Source organism: Callithrix jacchus, chromosome 19 (assembly GCF_049354715.1).
Source record: "Callithrix jacchus isolate 240 chromosome 19, calJac240_pri, whole genome shotgun sequence".
Classification (NCBI taxonomy): Eukaryota; Metazoa; Chordata; class Mammalia; order Primates; family Cebidae; genus Callithrix; species Callithrix jacchus.
Window position 1 is genome coordinate 34,954,037 of NC_133520.1, and position 17,026 is coordinate 34,971,062.

At 41.2% G+C, this 17,026-nt stretch overlaps 1 protein-coding gene across 1 annotated transcript in view; it reads left to right on the forward strand.

The window, feature by feature from the left end:
• The window catches only part of CR1 (complement C3b/C4b receptor 1 (Knops blood group)), a 178,290-nt gene that overhangs the window by 23,785 nt on the left and 137,479 nt on the right, over positions 1-17,026 (forward strand). Inside the window, 8 exon segments of the mRNA XM_078357041.1 lie at positions 470-646; positions 737-839; positions 2,464-2,549; positions 4,428-4,646; positions 6,003-6,182; positions 6,785-6,884; positions 12,456-12,541; positions 14,662-15,060. Of these exon segments, the coding sequence (XP_078213167.1) occupies positions 470-646; positions 737-839; positions 2,464-2,549; positions 4,428-4,646; positions 6,003-6,182; positions 6,785-6,884; positions 12,456-12,541; positions 14,662-15,060 (1,350 nt within the window).

Consider the following 17,026-nt stretch of genomic DNA (forward strand, 5'->3'; position numbering starts at 1 on the left):
TTTCTTGCACCATTTTCATAGGTGATGGAGGGACCTATTACATGAGACATGTGCGCGGGCACCGCTTTATTGCCTAAAATGCAAGACTGTAAATTGATGATGCCTTTCTAGAAAGGAAGTGTGAGATATAAAAATCCTTCATTCCTCCCAATTTTGTACTGGGCGAACAGTAATTGGAAGCATTCTAGAAGGAACTGTCCATTGTGAAATCTTAGGTGCATACTTCAGATGAAAAACAATGACTTGGGGATACCTCCGTTTTAGTCACAGTTCTGCAAGTGTCAGTTCTATGACTGATGGCAAGACATTTTCCTCGCTCTGTGTATTTAGTTTATCAATATGATAAGGCTTTTATTGTACCTTTTTATTACATATAGATATATAATTACTATTTCCTTGGCCAGTTTACCAGTGAACAGAAAAAGTTATTTTGACACAATTAGCAGTACTTTGTTTCTCTCTCCCCCAGTATGTCAGCCGCCTCCAGATATCCTGCATGGTGAGCGTACCCAAAGGGACAAGGACAGCTTTTGGCCTGGCCAGGAAGTGTTCTACAGCTGTGAGCCCGGCTATGACCTCAGAGGGGCTGCTTCTCTGCACTGCACACCCCAGGGAGACTGGAGCCCTGCAGTCCCCAGATGTGCAGGTGCCTAGACTCTTGCCTGGCTTGATATTTTTAGCTTGTGTCTTTATTCTCCACATGTCAGTTATTTCTGTTTGTTTTCTTTTTCTCCAGTGAGATCCTGTGATGACTTCCCGGGCCAACTTCCTAATGGCCATGTGCTATTTCCACCTAATCTCCAGCTTGGAGCAAAAGTGGATTTTGTTTGTGATGAAGGGTGAGTATGAGCTTGCCTGACCTGCTAGACATTAAAATTTTGGTTGGGAATTAGTCCAAAAAGGGGAGATTTGATGTGGCTTAAAAGAAGGACACACACACACACACACACACACACACACACACACGCCACTCAGAGAGACGAACTTTTGAAAATATATATAGGAAGAAAGGAGATAAACATATAGAACTAATTACATGAGATATGAAGAGCAAACTGGGCCATACATCCACCAAGTTCAAAGACAAATATAACTGCTTGTTATGAATATATAGGTAACACATTAAGGAATATGAGTAATTTAGAGAGTCCCAGAAAAAAAATTGTTAAGGAACACAAAGCGTATTCTAAAAAGCTAGGATCATTTAAGAATCATTTCAGCCAGGCACGGTGGCTAACGCCTATAATCCCAACACTTTGGGAGGCTGAGGTGGGACCTGAGGTCAGGCGCTCAAGACCAGCCTGGTTAACATGATGAAACCCCATCTCTACTAAATATAGAAAGTAAATTAGTGGGCTTGGTGGCAGGTGCCTGTAATCCCACCTTCTTGGGAGGCTGAGGTACGAGAATCTCTTGACCCGGGGAGGTGGAAATTACAGTGAGCCGAGATCATGCCACTGCACTCCAGCCTGGGGAATAGAGCAAGACTCCATTTCAAAGACAAAAATTAATTAATTAATTAATATAAAGCATCATTTCAGTAAATTGTTTAAACAACCAATATTAAAATTTTTAATAGGACTGAACATGTAAAAATAAGCACTTTTAAAAAATTCAGTCATATATCATCTGGCAAGTCATGGGCTTTGGGCTCTGAGATGGGGGCCTGATGGCTGCTGTTAATATTTCTGGCAGGGTCATTAACTTGTTTATGTCCCTCTAGTGGTCTTCACAGGGTGTGCATCCCTACGTGGGAGCTGACCAGCATGAGTAACAAAGCACCTGATCCCAAAATGTTCCACAGGATCTTGGCAGGCTCTAAATGCCAGCACCCAGTAAGATTTAGGAGGGCATCAGGGCCCAACAGACATTAAGAATTTTTGATGATTGCATACAAAAATCATGTCCTGTCTTCTTTCCTTTTTCCCCTAGAATATTCACACTTACTCTTCAGCAGCTCAAACTGCTGTTGTGAGCCTTCTTCACGCCATCACAGATGTAGAGACCAAAGGACAATTTCTGTTCTCTCGCCAACTATTTCTCACTTTTCCAGTCCAAATTAGAAGCTGTTTTACTTGCTGTTTCCGGGTCAGCGTCAGGAAGGCGTTGCATTAAGGACTGGGTTTCTAATAATGACAATGAGTGATTTATCAGGTTATCATAGAGTAGTCAGTGAAACTCCAAGCCAGGGTCCAGGGTCAAGGGGATGGCGGCTATGTCCTGACGACCTTCTTCAATTCAAGCAGAACTATCACGTGACCAAGCTATTGCCTTTTGCCATTTTGTATTGCTCCCTTCTGGATGCTGTGATTTTTCCAGGATAATGTAGTCTCTACAACTCTGCCACCTGCTGGCCTCAGGTCCTCAAAATCCTGAGATTTGGGGCGGGGCCTTAGATTGTGATCTAAGTGACTGGTCTCTTGGCTGAAACAGCTCACTATTCACTACAATTTTCTTCTTTAGATTTCAATTAAAAGGCAGCTCTGCTAGTTATTGTGTCTTGGCGGGAATGGAAAGCCTTTGGAATAGCAGTGTTCCAGTGTGTGAACGTGAGTAATAGGAGTAACATTTCAGGCCAATCTCTTCCCTTTCTCTCTTCAGTATTTGACCCATGGCCTCCCCTAATGTGGTTCTTCAGTTTTCTAGTCTGAATTATTGATTTGAAAATTGCCTATTTTAATAATGTTTTGTTGTGAATTAATGTGTACATCACTTGTTTTGGAACAATCTGATCTGTCTCTGTCCCTTAGTATCCCGTGTTCTATTGTGATGAATCCTGTGGTAGTGTGCTTCTAGGTCAGGAGAGGTTAGATAATGTGAAGCTTTAACAATTTGCTTTCTTGCTCTCTTTCTTTCTTTTCTTTCTTCTTTTTCTTCCTTCAGTTCTTTCTTCCCTTCTTCTCTCCTTCTCCCTTCCCTCCTTTATTTTTATTTTGTTCTCCCATCAAGCTGCAGTCAGGCTGCAATTTGTGTATCTATTTGATAATACACAAATATCAAACATGCCTTTATTTAATCAATATTTTTTGATCACATACTTTGTGCCAGATGTTCATCTAGCCACTTGACTTACAGCAATGAACAAGACGAGTGAATTCCCTGTCCCCATGTTATTTTTACTCAGGTGGGGAGAGGGACAAGAAAAAAGTAAATTAAACGCTATAAAGATAATAAATCAAAGCAATGAGGAATTAGGGAAAGGTGGGGAGTAACATCACACAGGGTGAGCAGCTTGAGACTCCTTAAATTCTCAAAACGTGGACCTAAATAATTTATACTGAGAGATTCATAAATAATAAATCTGTTTTTAAAAAATGAGCCTTATATGTTTAGTAATCAGTAGACTGCTAATTTCTCCTAGTCTACCCATTTATAATTTCCCCAATAGAAGATAGAACTTTGCTTTATTTCTTGATTCCAAAGATTGGAAAGCATATTTCTTTAAAAAAAAACATGAAATTTTACTGAACTGTTTATATTGTTAGAAATCTACCTGGACATCTTACAGTGCTTTTTAGAGTAAAATTATATAAGAACATAATGTATAGAGTGATTCTTGGCTGTCTAACAAATCCAATGCTCCTCGAAGCAACATGACAAATGCCTGTTCTGCTGTCGTGCATGAAAGCTCAGGTATTGATTGGGCTACTCCAGCTTTCTCTTATTTTTCACAACCCTTGCTAGTTGAAGTAGCTTCTTCGAAATTCCAATTCTAATGAAAAACACCAACTAGAAATGAGGAAGAGACTGCTGTAAACAAATCAGCAGATGGTAGAAAGGAGTAACAACTGGAAACTTGACCCAGAAAGTAAAGAGAAAATAAGTCATCAACAGACCTAGACAGTTTAAAAAGCAAAGCAATCTGAATCCATCTGGAGTTTTTAACAATGGTCTGACTACATTTCAATTCACTGTGCAATGCTATTGTTATCACGAGATTTATGATCAATATCAATAAGTAATCAGTGAAGTTTTTTTTTGCCTATTTAAGGTGATTAGCACATATACATTCATTTGAGAAATATTTCACAAGAATGTAGGCTCCTTCATCATCACCATGTCCCCAGGATCCTGATGAGTGGCTGACGCAGGATAAGTGCTCAGTTAATATATGTTGACTAAGGGAATGAGTTACTCTTGAAAATGGCTATTTTTCTTCTTCAAATGTTTTGATACTTCATTAAAGTTGTAAAGTTTCTATTGTCCAGGAACTGCTACTATCTGGAAGATTCAGGATAGACAAATCTCTTTTGTACTTTACAATACACTTCCGTTGACATCTCATTTAATCCAAATCTTTGAAGTCCTAATGTCTACTGCCATCTCCTTAGCATATTTTAAATAAAAACAATCATGGCACCTTATAACTGCAGAATACATCTGGTGAAACTCCTGAATGAAACTTAGAGCTTTTGCCTTTTTTCCAGAAATCTTTTGTCCAAGTCCTCCAGTTATCCCTAACGGGAGACACACAGGAAAACCTCTGGAAGTCTTTCCCTTTGGAAAAGCAGTAAATTACACATGCGACCCTGACCCAGTCAGCGGGAAGACCTTCGACCTCGTTGGGGAGAGCACCATCCGATGCACAAGTGACCTTCAAGGGAATGGGATTTGGAGCAGCCCTGCCCCTCGCTGTGGAATTCTGGGTTAGTGCTCATTTCCCTACATCCCAAATGAATTCCAAATATCTTAACCAGGCCCTCCATATTTCCGTAGTTACAGGGTGATATTTATTTGTGTATTTGCCATAGTGTAATGCCAAACCAATGATAAACAGTTCTAAGATAGGGGAACACCTAAGATCCTGACAACATTTGCAGCCGGAGGAGCTGGTGAAAAAAGAGGGAAGTGGTGAGTGGTGAGAAAGTTCTTCATTAGAATCATAGGTATTAAAAACAAATGCCTGTGAATGTCCTTATTGAAATGGCTGGCTTAGAAATCTGACCTAGAAAATCGGTGGCTCCTTCTGCCGGGAAATGTCTTGAGTTCCCCCACCTCATGCTTGTCAGCCTCTCACTGGAGTTTTGATGCATTGAGTACAAGGAAACCAGACAGCAAAGGTGGAACCTGGGCATAGACACTTCTTATGTCTTCCTAAAATTGTGAAAAATTAATCGGAGCTATCTGTACCTTAAGCTATATGGGCATTAGCCAACTGAGGTGGCAGTTGCCTGTGATCGCAGCTACTCAGGAGGCTGAGATGGGAGGATCATTTAAGCCTGGGAGGCACAGGTTTCAGTGAGCCAAGATTGCGCCACTGCACTTCAGCCTGGGTCACAGAGTGAGAACCTGTCTCAAAAATGAAAAGCAAGGGCCGGGCGCGGTGGCTCACGCCTGTAATCCCAGCACTTTGGGAGGCCAAGGCGGGTGGATCACCAGGTCAAGAGATCAAGACCATCCTGGTCAACATGGTGAAACCCCGTCTCTACTAAAAATACAAAAAAAATTAGCTGGGCACGGTGGCACGTGCCTGTAATCCCAGCTACTCAGGAGGCTGAGGCAGGAGAATTGCCTGAACCCAGGAGGCAGAGGTTGCGGTGAGCCGAGATCGCGCAATTGCACTCCAGCCTGGGTAACAAGAGCGAAACTCCGTCTCAAAAAAAAAAAAAAAAAAAAAAAAAAAAAAAGAAAGAAAAACAAAAATAGGCTGGCCACAGTGGCTCACAACTATAATCCCAGAACTTTGGGAGGCTGAGGTGGGTGGATCACTTGAGGTCAGGAGTTTGAGGCCAGCCTGCCAACGTGGTGCAACTCCAACTCTACTAAAAATAGAAATACATGCGTAGGAAGACCGGATAGCAGACTAGCCTTCCAGATAATTTATTGCCTTATAAGCCTATGCTGATAAAACTTTCCCTTCCAACATTACTGGGAAGTTTTTTCTTTTTTTTCAAAACTAATTTTCTTTTCTTCTGGCATCAAATCTAACAAGGAAGAGAAAAGAGGAAACACATTGGACATCTTCTTACTAACTCAGATATTCTTGATATCTTGGTCTCTAGGTCACTGTAAAGCCCCAGGTCATTTTCTGTTTGCTAAGCTGAGAACCCAAACCAATGCATCTGACTTTCCCATTGGGACATCTTTAAAGTACGAATGCCGTCCTGAGTATTATGGGATGCCATTCTCTATCACATGTCTCCGTAACCTGGTCTGGTCAAGTCCCAAAGACGTCTGCAAACGTGAGTGACTTACATTGGCTCTTTCCCATGTCTGCCAACGCGTCTTACTGAATTTTTTTCATATGTGGGATATGAGAAACCTTTTTTCAAAAGTGTTCAGGTAGGTAGATGTAAGAGTTATTCTTGTAGGTCATCCTTGATTATTGTTTGAAATGCTTACTTCATGAGAATGTTTCAAGAAATATTTATAAAGAAAATATTTCCTATGGGAAAGTAAATAATAAATGACTGTAGATCAGGGGGAAAATTGTGTAGGAATATAAATTCTGTTTGAATAACTAGGTGGGAAGAAATCCTCTGAAAACATTGAAATATATTGGTAGTGCATAATGCCACGAATGACTTTTACATTTTGGTAGGGGATGCAAGGTCTCTACACAGATCTAAACCTAGATCTAGATAGATCTGGAGGGAAGGTCTTTTTGAAAGTGGGGCTTAGTAGTTGGCTGATCCTGAGGTGCTCTGATGAGTTTCTCAAGGTGGGAGAATCTGTGGAACCATCAAAACTACGTATTTTCTTTAGGAAGGTACATGCAGGTTGATACCTTATGTACTGAAGAGAGTTCAGATTACCTGGCTCCAAAATACTTTCTTTCTCGTAGGTAAATCATGTAAAACTCCTTCAGATCCAATGAATGGAGTGGTGCATGTGATGACAAACATCCAGGTTGGATCCAGAATCAACTATTCTTGTATTACAGGGTGAGTTGGCAGCAACATCTCTTGGTTCAAGAGTTCTGGCACAGCCATACACCTTCTAGCCACATCTCAGGAAGGAAACTAGGCTATTGCCACCTGCTCTTAAGAGGCTTGAACACAGGTGTTAATGCCTGATTGAAATGCACATATAAAGAGTATGGCATTCACTGGATGGGAAGGAAAATAAATTAAGAAAGAGTATAGTACTCAAAGCACACAATCAACGCCAGCCCAGAGTAGACATTGCTGGAAGAAAGAGAAGGCCATGTAGCATCTGTGTGAGAGAACAAATCTTACTGGTAACAGCATGATTGCTTTCTAGGGCTGCCATCACCAAGTACAGGCCTTCCTCGTTTTATTGCGCTTCGCAGATTTTATGCTTTTTACAATTGAAGGCTCGTGCCAACCCTGCCACAAGCACGTCTGTCGGCATCATTTTTCCAACAACATGTGTTCACTTTGTGTCTCTCAATATCCCAAACGTTTTCATGATTATCACGTCTGTGACAGTGATCTGTGATCAGGGATCTTTGATGTGACTATTGTCACTGTTTTGGGTCACTACGAACTGCACCCATATAAGACAGAAAATTATGTGCATGCTTTGACTGCTCCATGAACTAGACACTCCCCTTCTCTCTCCCTCTCTTCAGGACTTCCTAATACCTGAGACACAATAATACTAAAACTAGGACAATTAATAGCCCCACAATTGCCTTTAAATATTCACATGAAGGGATGAATCATGCATCTCTTACTTTAAATCAAAAGCTAGAGATGATGAAGTTTAGTGAGGAAGATACCCTGAAAGTCAAGATAGGCCAAAAGCCAGGCCTCGTGCACCAAACAGCTAGTGAGTTGTAAAGGCAAAGCAAAAGTACTTCAGGAAATTTAAAGTGATATTCCAGGGAACACGTGAATAATAAGACGGTGAAACAGCCTTATTGCTAATGCAGAAGTTTTAGCGGTCAGATAGAAGATCAAAACAGACACATTTTCTTAAGTCAAAGTCTAATCCTGAGCAAGGCCCTGACTCTCTTCAATTCAGTGAAAACTGACAGAGGTAGGAAGCTGCAGAAAAAAAAAAAAAAGCTGGAAGCTAGCGGACGTTGGTTCCCGAGGTTTAAGGAAAGAAGGCGTCTCCATAACATAAAGGTGCAAGATGAAGCAAGAAGTGCTGATGTAGAAGCCGCACAATTTGTCTGACTAAGATCTGACTAAGATCATTGATGAAGGTGTTACACTAAATAGCAGATTTTCCATGTAGACAAAACAGCTATCAATTGGACTTTCACAGCTAGAGTGGACAAGTCAATGTCTGGCTTCAAGGCTTTAAAGGATAGGCTGACTTTTTAGGAGCTAATGCTGTTGGTGACTTTTAGTTGAAGCCGATGCTCACTGACCATTCTAAAAATCCTAGAGCCCTTATGAATCATGCTAAATGCACCTTGCCTGTACTCTATAAATGAACAACAAAGCCTGATGGCAGAGGTATGTTTGCAGTGTGGTTTACTGAATATTTTAAGCCCGCAGTTGAGCTCTAGCGCTCAGAAAAACAGATTCCGTTCAAAATATTGTTGCTCATTGACATTGCACCTCATCAGCCAAGGCCTCTGATGGAGATGGACAAGGAGATGAATGTAGTTTTCCTGCCTGATGACAGCAGCTATTCTGCAGTCCATGGCTGAAGTAGTAATTTTGACTTTCAAGTTTCAGTATTTAAGAAATACACTTTGTAAGGTTGGAGTTCCCACAGACAGCAATTCCTCTGATGGAGCTGAACAAAGTTAGTTGAAAACTGCAGGGAAGAATTCATCATTCTACATACCATTAAGAGCGTTCATGATTCGTGGGAAGAGGTTAAAATATCAACATTAACAGGAGTTTGGTAGAAGTTGATTCCAATCCTCACGGAGAACTTTGTGAGGTTCAAGACTTCAGTGGAGAAAATAACTGCAGACGTGGTGGAAATAGCAAGAGAACCACAATTAGACGTGGAGCCTGAAGATGTTACTGAATAGCTACAATCTCATGATCAAACTTGAACAGATGAGGAGTTGCTTCTTATGAATGAGCAGACAAAGTAGTTTTTTTGCGATGGAGTCTCTTCCTGGTGAAGATGATGTGAGCATTTCTTAAAATGACCACAAACAATTTAAAATATTACATAAACTCAGTTGATAAAGCAGCAGTAGTATCTGGGAGGATTGACTCCAATTGTGAAAGCAGTTCAGAGGGTAAAATGTTGTCAAACAGCATTGCATGCTAGAAAAATCTTTTGCGAAAGGAAGAGTCAATGTGGCAAATTTTATTGTTGTCTTAACTTAAGAAATTGCCACAGCCACCCCAGCCTTCAGCAACCACCACCCTGATCAGTCAGCAGCCATCAGCCTTGAGGCAAGACCCACCACCAGCAAAAAGATGATGACTTATTCAAGGTCAGATAATCTTTAGCATTTTTTATCAATAAGCTATTTTTTGAAGTATGACTTTTTTTAGACATACTGCTATTTCACACTTAATAGACTACAGTATAGTAAAAACACAACTTTTAGACTCACTGAGAAATCAAAAAGTTCATATGACTCATTTGCTGTGCTATTTGTTTCATTGTGGTGGTCTGGAACTGAACCTGCAATACCTTTGAGGTTCGTCTATAACACGAAATGGCCGGCTTAATACAAGGAAGTTTTTGGAGCTCTGTTCTGGAGTCTGGAAGTCCAAAATCAAGGTGTTGGCAGGGACACGCTCCCTCTGAATCCTGTCGGGAAGGATCCTTCATTGCATCTTCCAGCTTCTGGAGCCCCAGGGCTTCCTTGACGTGTTGCAACAGAACTCAAATTTCTGTCTCTGTCCTCACGTGGCCGTCTTCCCTCTGGGTCTGTGTCCTCACATGCGGTTCTCCTCTCTGTGCATGTGTGTGTCCTGAGTTTTCTCTTTTGATAAGAATGTCAGTCATATTAGGGCCTACCTTAATGGCCTCCTCTTAACTCGACTGGATCTGCAGATTGTATTTCCAAATAAGATCATATCCACAGGGACTGGGGTTAAGACTTCAACATATTTGGGAGAGACACAATTCAAATGATAACAGAGCCCCTTTGAAAATGTCAAACGTCAAGCTCACGGTACATGGTCCAGCTGTTGGTGCTCACCTTTCCCCAGCACACACTGGAGGCCCTGCCTCAATCTCACTCTTCATGGGAACAGCTAAGCCAGGTAGTGAGTAGGGGCTGTGTTTGTGCCACTGCAACAGACACTGCAAGGCAGCTTGTGATGCTCAGCAGCATATTTGCCAGACTCGGCCTCACAGACCATAGCACCTAGAATCTAACAAGGTAAAATTAGAATAAATCTAACTTCTTTTCTTTCTCTTTTTTTTTTTTGGAGCATTTTAAAAATACAATTGATAAATTTCCTGACTGTATCCTCCTCATCTTGCATTGCTGAATAAGTGCGAACCTCTCTATGGTATAAAGCAGAAAATCACTGAGCTTATGACAAGAAACAGGAATGCATGTAAAAGAGACCAAGTTGAAAAATCAGGAGAAATTTCCTCCTACAAAAGAGATTTACTGCCAAGAAACCGGGGAAACTTTCAGAACACTCTCCTTTTCTTATTTTTTAAAAAGATTCAGTTGTACAAATACTTCTATGAAACTAGCCAGGAAGTTTGTACATGAATGAATATATGTTTTCAGTGTGTTTATATATTTCACTTCATACATGTGTCATACATATACATATATACATATAACAAACACAATGAATATTGCAGAAAATTAAAGCAAAGAGTAAGAAGAGTTAACCAGATTTTCCTGAATGCAGTGGGAAAAGATGGAAAAGACAGACTGGCAGGCACAGTGGCTCATACCTGTAATCCCAACACTTTGAGAGGTCGAGGCAAGGGAACCACTTAAGCCCAGGAGCTCGAGACCATCCTAGGCAACAAGGCAAAATCCTATTTCTACAAAAAAGTATAAAAATTAGCTGGGCATGGTGGCATGCACCTGTAGTCACAGCTATGCAGGAGAGTGAGGTGGAAGGATCACCCGAGCCCAGGACGCTGAGGCTTCAGCGAGCTGTGACGGCACCCCTGCACTCCAGCCTGGATGACAGAATGAGACCCTATCTCAAAAAAAGAAAGAGAGAAGACATATGTAAGACAATGTTAGGATTCAAAATAAATGTAACAAAAATTCCAAAAGGATAAAAAAGTAAGCCCATACCTAGCCATCACTAGGGAAAATCTTCGTTTCAGGGATAGACAAAAAACCTCAGTTTCCAGAAATAAAATGTGAAAATATGATACCCACAAAAGAAATAAATTTATTGGCACCACCTTGATTCTACACAACACTAAATTGTATAAGATAGCAGTTCTGTTGAGCCAAGCTAATATTCACACCTGGAGGCTCCAGATACACATTAAAAGATAAGCAAAGACATAAAAATTATAACATTTAAGCATATTTCCCAGGCAATTCATAAGCAAATTTTTAAAAAGGAGAATGATGAATTCCAAGAGAAATATCAATAAGTTCGAGAATTGGTAAAAACAAACAACAACAAAACATTAAACCATACACACAGAAACTTGGCAATGTAATCACAATTTAGCAATAATCTCTCTAAAATCATAGAACATACCAGTAAAACTAGAAAATGTGAGGAAACAAGAAAAGGTAGGCTAGACTTACATTTCAGAAAAGATGAGTAGACTGGCTATGCAGAGTTAGACTCTAAAAGTGAGAAAATAAGTTTACATATATGTCATGTATATATGTACAATCCACATGCACACATATAAAAGGAAATTCCTCATTGGAAAAATATTGTTTAATTTCCAAATATTAGAATAACTAAAACAGCTGAATCCATCTGCTCCATATAGCAAGTGAGAGGGAAGGAAAAGGGATAGCAGGGAATGCATTTGTCTCTTCCACCGAAAAGAAGCCCCTCAGGTTTGGGTCAGGTCATTTTATTCATTGCTTACTCCTCGTCCTCATCATTGGACATCATGACATCAATGAAAAAGGCAGCGAAAGAATGATAACAAAAGCCAATCAAATGTATCATTCATCTAAATACATTTGGGTTAATCTTCTTGTTGAAAGACAAAGTCTCCTAGAGAGGACCAAAAGCAACAAATCTTATATTTATTAAAAAACACGTCTCAAATAAAATGTCACAGTATTATACGCACACACACACATCAAGGGAAAATGCAAACAAAAAATGGTAGAAATAATATGAGAAAAGATAGAACTTAAGAAAAACATTGTCAAACAGGTCTATGAAATAATTGTGTTATTTTGGCGCCAGGTACAGTCCACAATGAAGCCAAGATATTAAAAGAAGCAAAGTGGGCCAGGAGAAGTTAGAGCAGAAATATCCCTTACAATAGTGAGAGAATAGGAAAGAGAAATGAAAGCAGCTGGGAACACACTGGAAGTTTAGGCTGGGCCGTAGACTTCACCTGCATTGTAATCCTTCTGGGTTGCCACATACGCACGCTGTGAGGAAGCTGCTGAGGTTTCCACAGCAAAATTCTTCTCCATTGTTTGCCTTTAGGTACCGCCTCGTTGGTCAGTCATCTGCTGAATGTATCCTCTCAGGCAATGCTGCCCATTGGAGCACAAAGCCACCAATTTGTCAAGGTGAGTTGAAATCTTTTTCCCCGCTTACCTCACCAATGAATCCTAGAGTTGTCCTCCTAGAATTACAAAGGATGAATCTCATCCCTCTTGAAATGGGATCCTTTTGATATTTGAAGAATGCAGTCATATCCCAGTCATATCCTAAAAACGGCTCACAGCATTCCCTTCCACCTTCATCTAGAAATGTTTTTTTTTTCCTTATCTTAAGGGGTAATTTATTTTAAACTAGTCTTGAGCTCATTTAAACAACCCCCAATTCCCTCTTCCCAGTTTGAAGAGCATTTTCTTTAGTGAAGTCAACGAATACAAAATCAGTGAAAGAAACACTATATCCTCTCTGCGGGCTCTTAGTACCACAGCAGATACTCAAGCAATGCAGCCCTTTCTTCCTTTTTATTCTTAGTCTAAACAGGTGCATGCCATCTTCCCTGTCAGTTGTTTGGAAGATGAGCTTCCTAGATTTTGGGGAGCAAAGAGGAATGAGCCATTGCAAGCTAACAAGGAATGTAAAATGGATATAATCCTGGGTTTGGTGATGGTGTGAGGAAATCAGCAATTTCAAACACAACTGGTGGGAGGACAAGTGGATGCAAACTTTGTGGAAGGCTGATCTGGCTGGGCACCCTGTTCTACTGTAGAGTAGGATGCAGTATTCGGTTTTTCCAAGATCAGACAAGATTGGGGGAATTCAGGGTGGTTTGGCTGTTGATCAATATTCAGTTCTTTTTATTACTTCTGAATCTGCAAGTATTGTGTTTATTATGTGTAATATTGTATACTTGTGCTTTGTGTAATATTGTATATTTTTGCTTTGTCTTTATTAGTTCTGCCAGAGCTTTTTTTTTTTTCTATTTAATAAAGATGCTATACTGGGCAAGGTATGGTGGCTCATACTGTAATTCCAGCACTTTGGGAGGCCTTGGTGGGCAGATCAATCGAGCTCAGGAATTCAAGACTAGCCTATACGACATGATGAAACCGTGTCTCTACAAAAATACAAGATCAAACGGGCATGGTGGCCATTTGACTGTACACCTATAGTCAAAACTACTCGGGGGGTTGAGAGGTGGGAGGATTTCTTGAACCAGAGAGATCAAGGCCGCAATGAGACATGATCATGCCAATCAAATGTATCATTCATCTGGGCCTGGGCAGCAGGGCAAGATCCTGTCTAAAAAAAAATGCTACACTATATGCTTTGTTATATTAATAACCAATAGAATAAAGCCAAATGCCTCCTATATAGAGAGAGAACTAAATTAATAATGGTGAGATAACATAGTTAAATTCTCATTTAGCAGGAGAAATATAAACATATACTATAGGCCAGGCACAGTGGCTCACACCTGCAATCCCAGCACATTGGGAGGCCGAGGCAAGCAGATCACTTGAGGTCAGGAGTTCGAGACTAACCTGGTCAACATGGTGAAACCTGTCTCCACCGAAAATACAAAAGTTAGCCCAACATGGTGGAGCATACAGGTAACTCCAGCTACTCAGGAGGCTGAGGCAGGAGAATATCTCGAACCTGGAAGGCAGGGGTTGCAGTGAGCCAAGATCATGCCACTGCACTATAGCCTGGGTGACAGAGTGAGACTATGTTCTCAAAAAAAAAAAAAAAGTGGACTATAATAATATATGGACACATTTAGTGAAGTAATGTTAACTGAGAAGAGCAGAACTCATAATATTATAAAACTGTAAGAATATGTCTGTACATTAGCCAATATTAAATGAGAATAATATTATGAATGTTTACTTCTGCTAATTTTGGATTTAAAAAAAACTGTTAGCAAAATTTATACTAAACTATAATTTCAAGAAACTAGGCCAGGGGTGGTGGCTCTCACCTACAATTCCAGCATTTTGAAAGGTCGAGGCAGGCAGATTGCTTGAGGCCAGGAGTTCAAGACTAGCCTGGCCAAACCCAATCTCTAATAAAAATGCAAAAATTAATCAGATATGGTGGTGCATGCCTATAATCCAGCTACTCGGGAGACTGAGGTGGGAAGATTTCTTGACCCGGGAAGCGAAGGTTGCAGTGAGCTGTGATCGTGCCACAGCACTCAAGACTCTGTCCCAAGGTTTTGTTTTGGTTAACTTGCTGTCTCTTTTCCCAGAAATTCCTTGTGGGCTGCCCCCCACCATCACCAATGGATATTTCATTAGCACCAACAGGGAGTATTTTCACTATGGATCAGTGGTGACCTACCACTGCAATTCTGGAAGCGGAGGGAGAAATGCGTTTGAGCTCGTGGGTGAGCGCTCCATATACTGCACCAGCAATGAGGATCAAGAGGGCATCTGGAGTGGCCCGGCCCCTCAGTGCATTATACCTAACAAATGCACGCCTCCAAATGTTGAAAATGGAATAATGGTATCTGGCAACAGAAGCTTATTTTCCCTAAATGAAGTTGCGGAGTTCAGGTGTCAGCCTGGCTTTGTCATGAAAGGATCCCCCCGTGTGCAATGCCAGCCCCTGAACAAATGGGAGCCAGAGTTACCAAGCTGCTCCAGGGGTGAGTCTGCCTGATACCCAGAAGGGCCCTGCAAATGCCATGAGTTGCTGCTGGATCAGGAGATTAGTATTTGTTCAGAGGGAGGGATGTGTGGTGAGCGGAGTGGGAGACCAAGTTTGGGGAAAGAAGTATGAAATTAAGAATCGGGGTGTGCATGCACCCATGCATATGTGTCTGCACTGTGAAAAGCAAGACCTTAATAAGCCAAGAAAGAAGAGTTTGGACTCACCTGTTAATCAGTTACCAGGGCAAAGTACCAGCTACACTATCTCTCAATTATATTGAAAAATCATATGGACTTTCTTTATGGTCAGCTGTGCACTGAGCACTTTATATATATTTTCTCATTTATTATTTACAATAACACTTTGAAATTGTGCTGCTGTAATATCCATTTAAGAGTGAAGTCGGGCCGGGCGCGGTGGCTCACGCCTGTAATCCCAGCACTTTGGGAGGCCGAGGCGGGTGGATCACAAGGTCAAGAGATTGAGACCATCCAGGTCAACATGGTGAAACCCCGTCTCTACTAAAAATACAAAAAATTAGCTGGGCATGGTGGCGCATGCCTGTAATCCCAGCTACTCGGGAGGCTGAGGCAAGAGAATTGCCTGAGCCCAGGAGGCGGAGGTTGCGGTGAGCTGAGATTGCGCCATTGCACTCCAGCCTGGGTAACAAGAGCGAAACTCCATCTCAAAAAAAAAAAAAAAAAAAAAAAAAAAGAGTGAAGTCAGCCTGGCCTTTCAGAGGTTAGGTAAATTGGCCAAGTCACATGCTCGAGCTGAGACACCCAAGATTTTAAAAGGCAAGGTTCTCAGACCCCAGAGTCTGAATGCTGTGGCTCTTGCCATACTTCTATCAGCATCCATTGGTGAAAGAAAGAGACTGGTTTACAAAGACCAGAAATCAGAGCATCAGAATAGAGACAAAGACGTTAGAGTTTATCTATAATGGTCTGCCTCCTACATTTTATTTTGTGTTTTATTTTATTAAAAACCTATATATTAGGGTTAAGGTCCATCTCTGTTGCCCAGGCTGATCAATGATACAGTGATACCGTCATGGCTCATTGCAGCCTCAAACTCCTGGGCTCAAGCCATCCACCTCCTACATTTTATGCCCAGGAATCTAAGAGTGAAAGTAACTTGCTCAAAGGCAGTTAAGTAACGATTTTTAAGTTCATCTTGAATGAGGTGCAGATTAGGTTGATGTTATATGGGTTCTGATGCCCTAAGCATGGAGAACAGGACTGTAAATAAAGGCAGACGTTGAGTCAGACACTCTCCAAATAATATGTCCTCTCTCGACAAAGGGCTGGCTTATTTAAGGGCTTTTGTTTTTGGTAGCTCATCTTGTCTACTGGTGTCACAATAGCTGGTTTAGCAGTGGAGTGGGAGGTGTAATGGCTGATACATAGGGACAGAGAAGAAGCTTACAATTCTACCAACCCGTGTTAGCCTTGTGCGACCACTGAGCTGGGAAGACGAACAGATAAAGACACACAAAGTTGGATGTATTGAGGTCGGAGATGGGCAGGGCTTGTGTTGTGTTCACAATCCTGCTGACCAAAACAGGATCTGGCTTAGATAGGATGAAGTGAAGAAACAGCAGGAACCAGCAGATGGCGATGAAAGCAATCCCCAGCTGCCCTCACATTCCCATCAGCCCCATGATTTACAAACAGCCATGGCAATGACCCGGAAGTTACCACCCCTTTTCTGTAGAGTTCTAAATAACTCACCCCTTAATTGGCATTGATCACTTCTTAATTTACCCGTAATTGAAGCAGGTTTAGAAGAGTACAAATACAATTGCCTGCTAGGAGCCCGTATGTTGCCAACTCTGGACACACTGCCTGTGAGTTAGCAGTGCTCAGCAAGGGGCAGTGTCTTTCACCAAAGGATTTCTATCTAGCACCACTGGGTCATCTTTGAATTCTTTCTTAGGTGAGGCAAGAACTCTTCCAGAA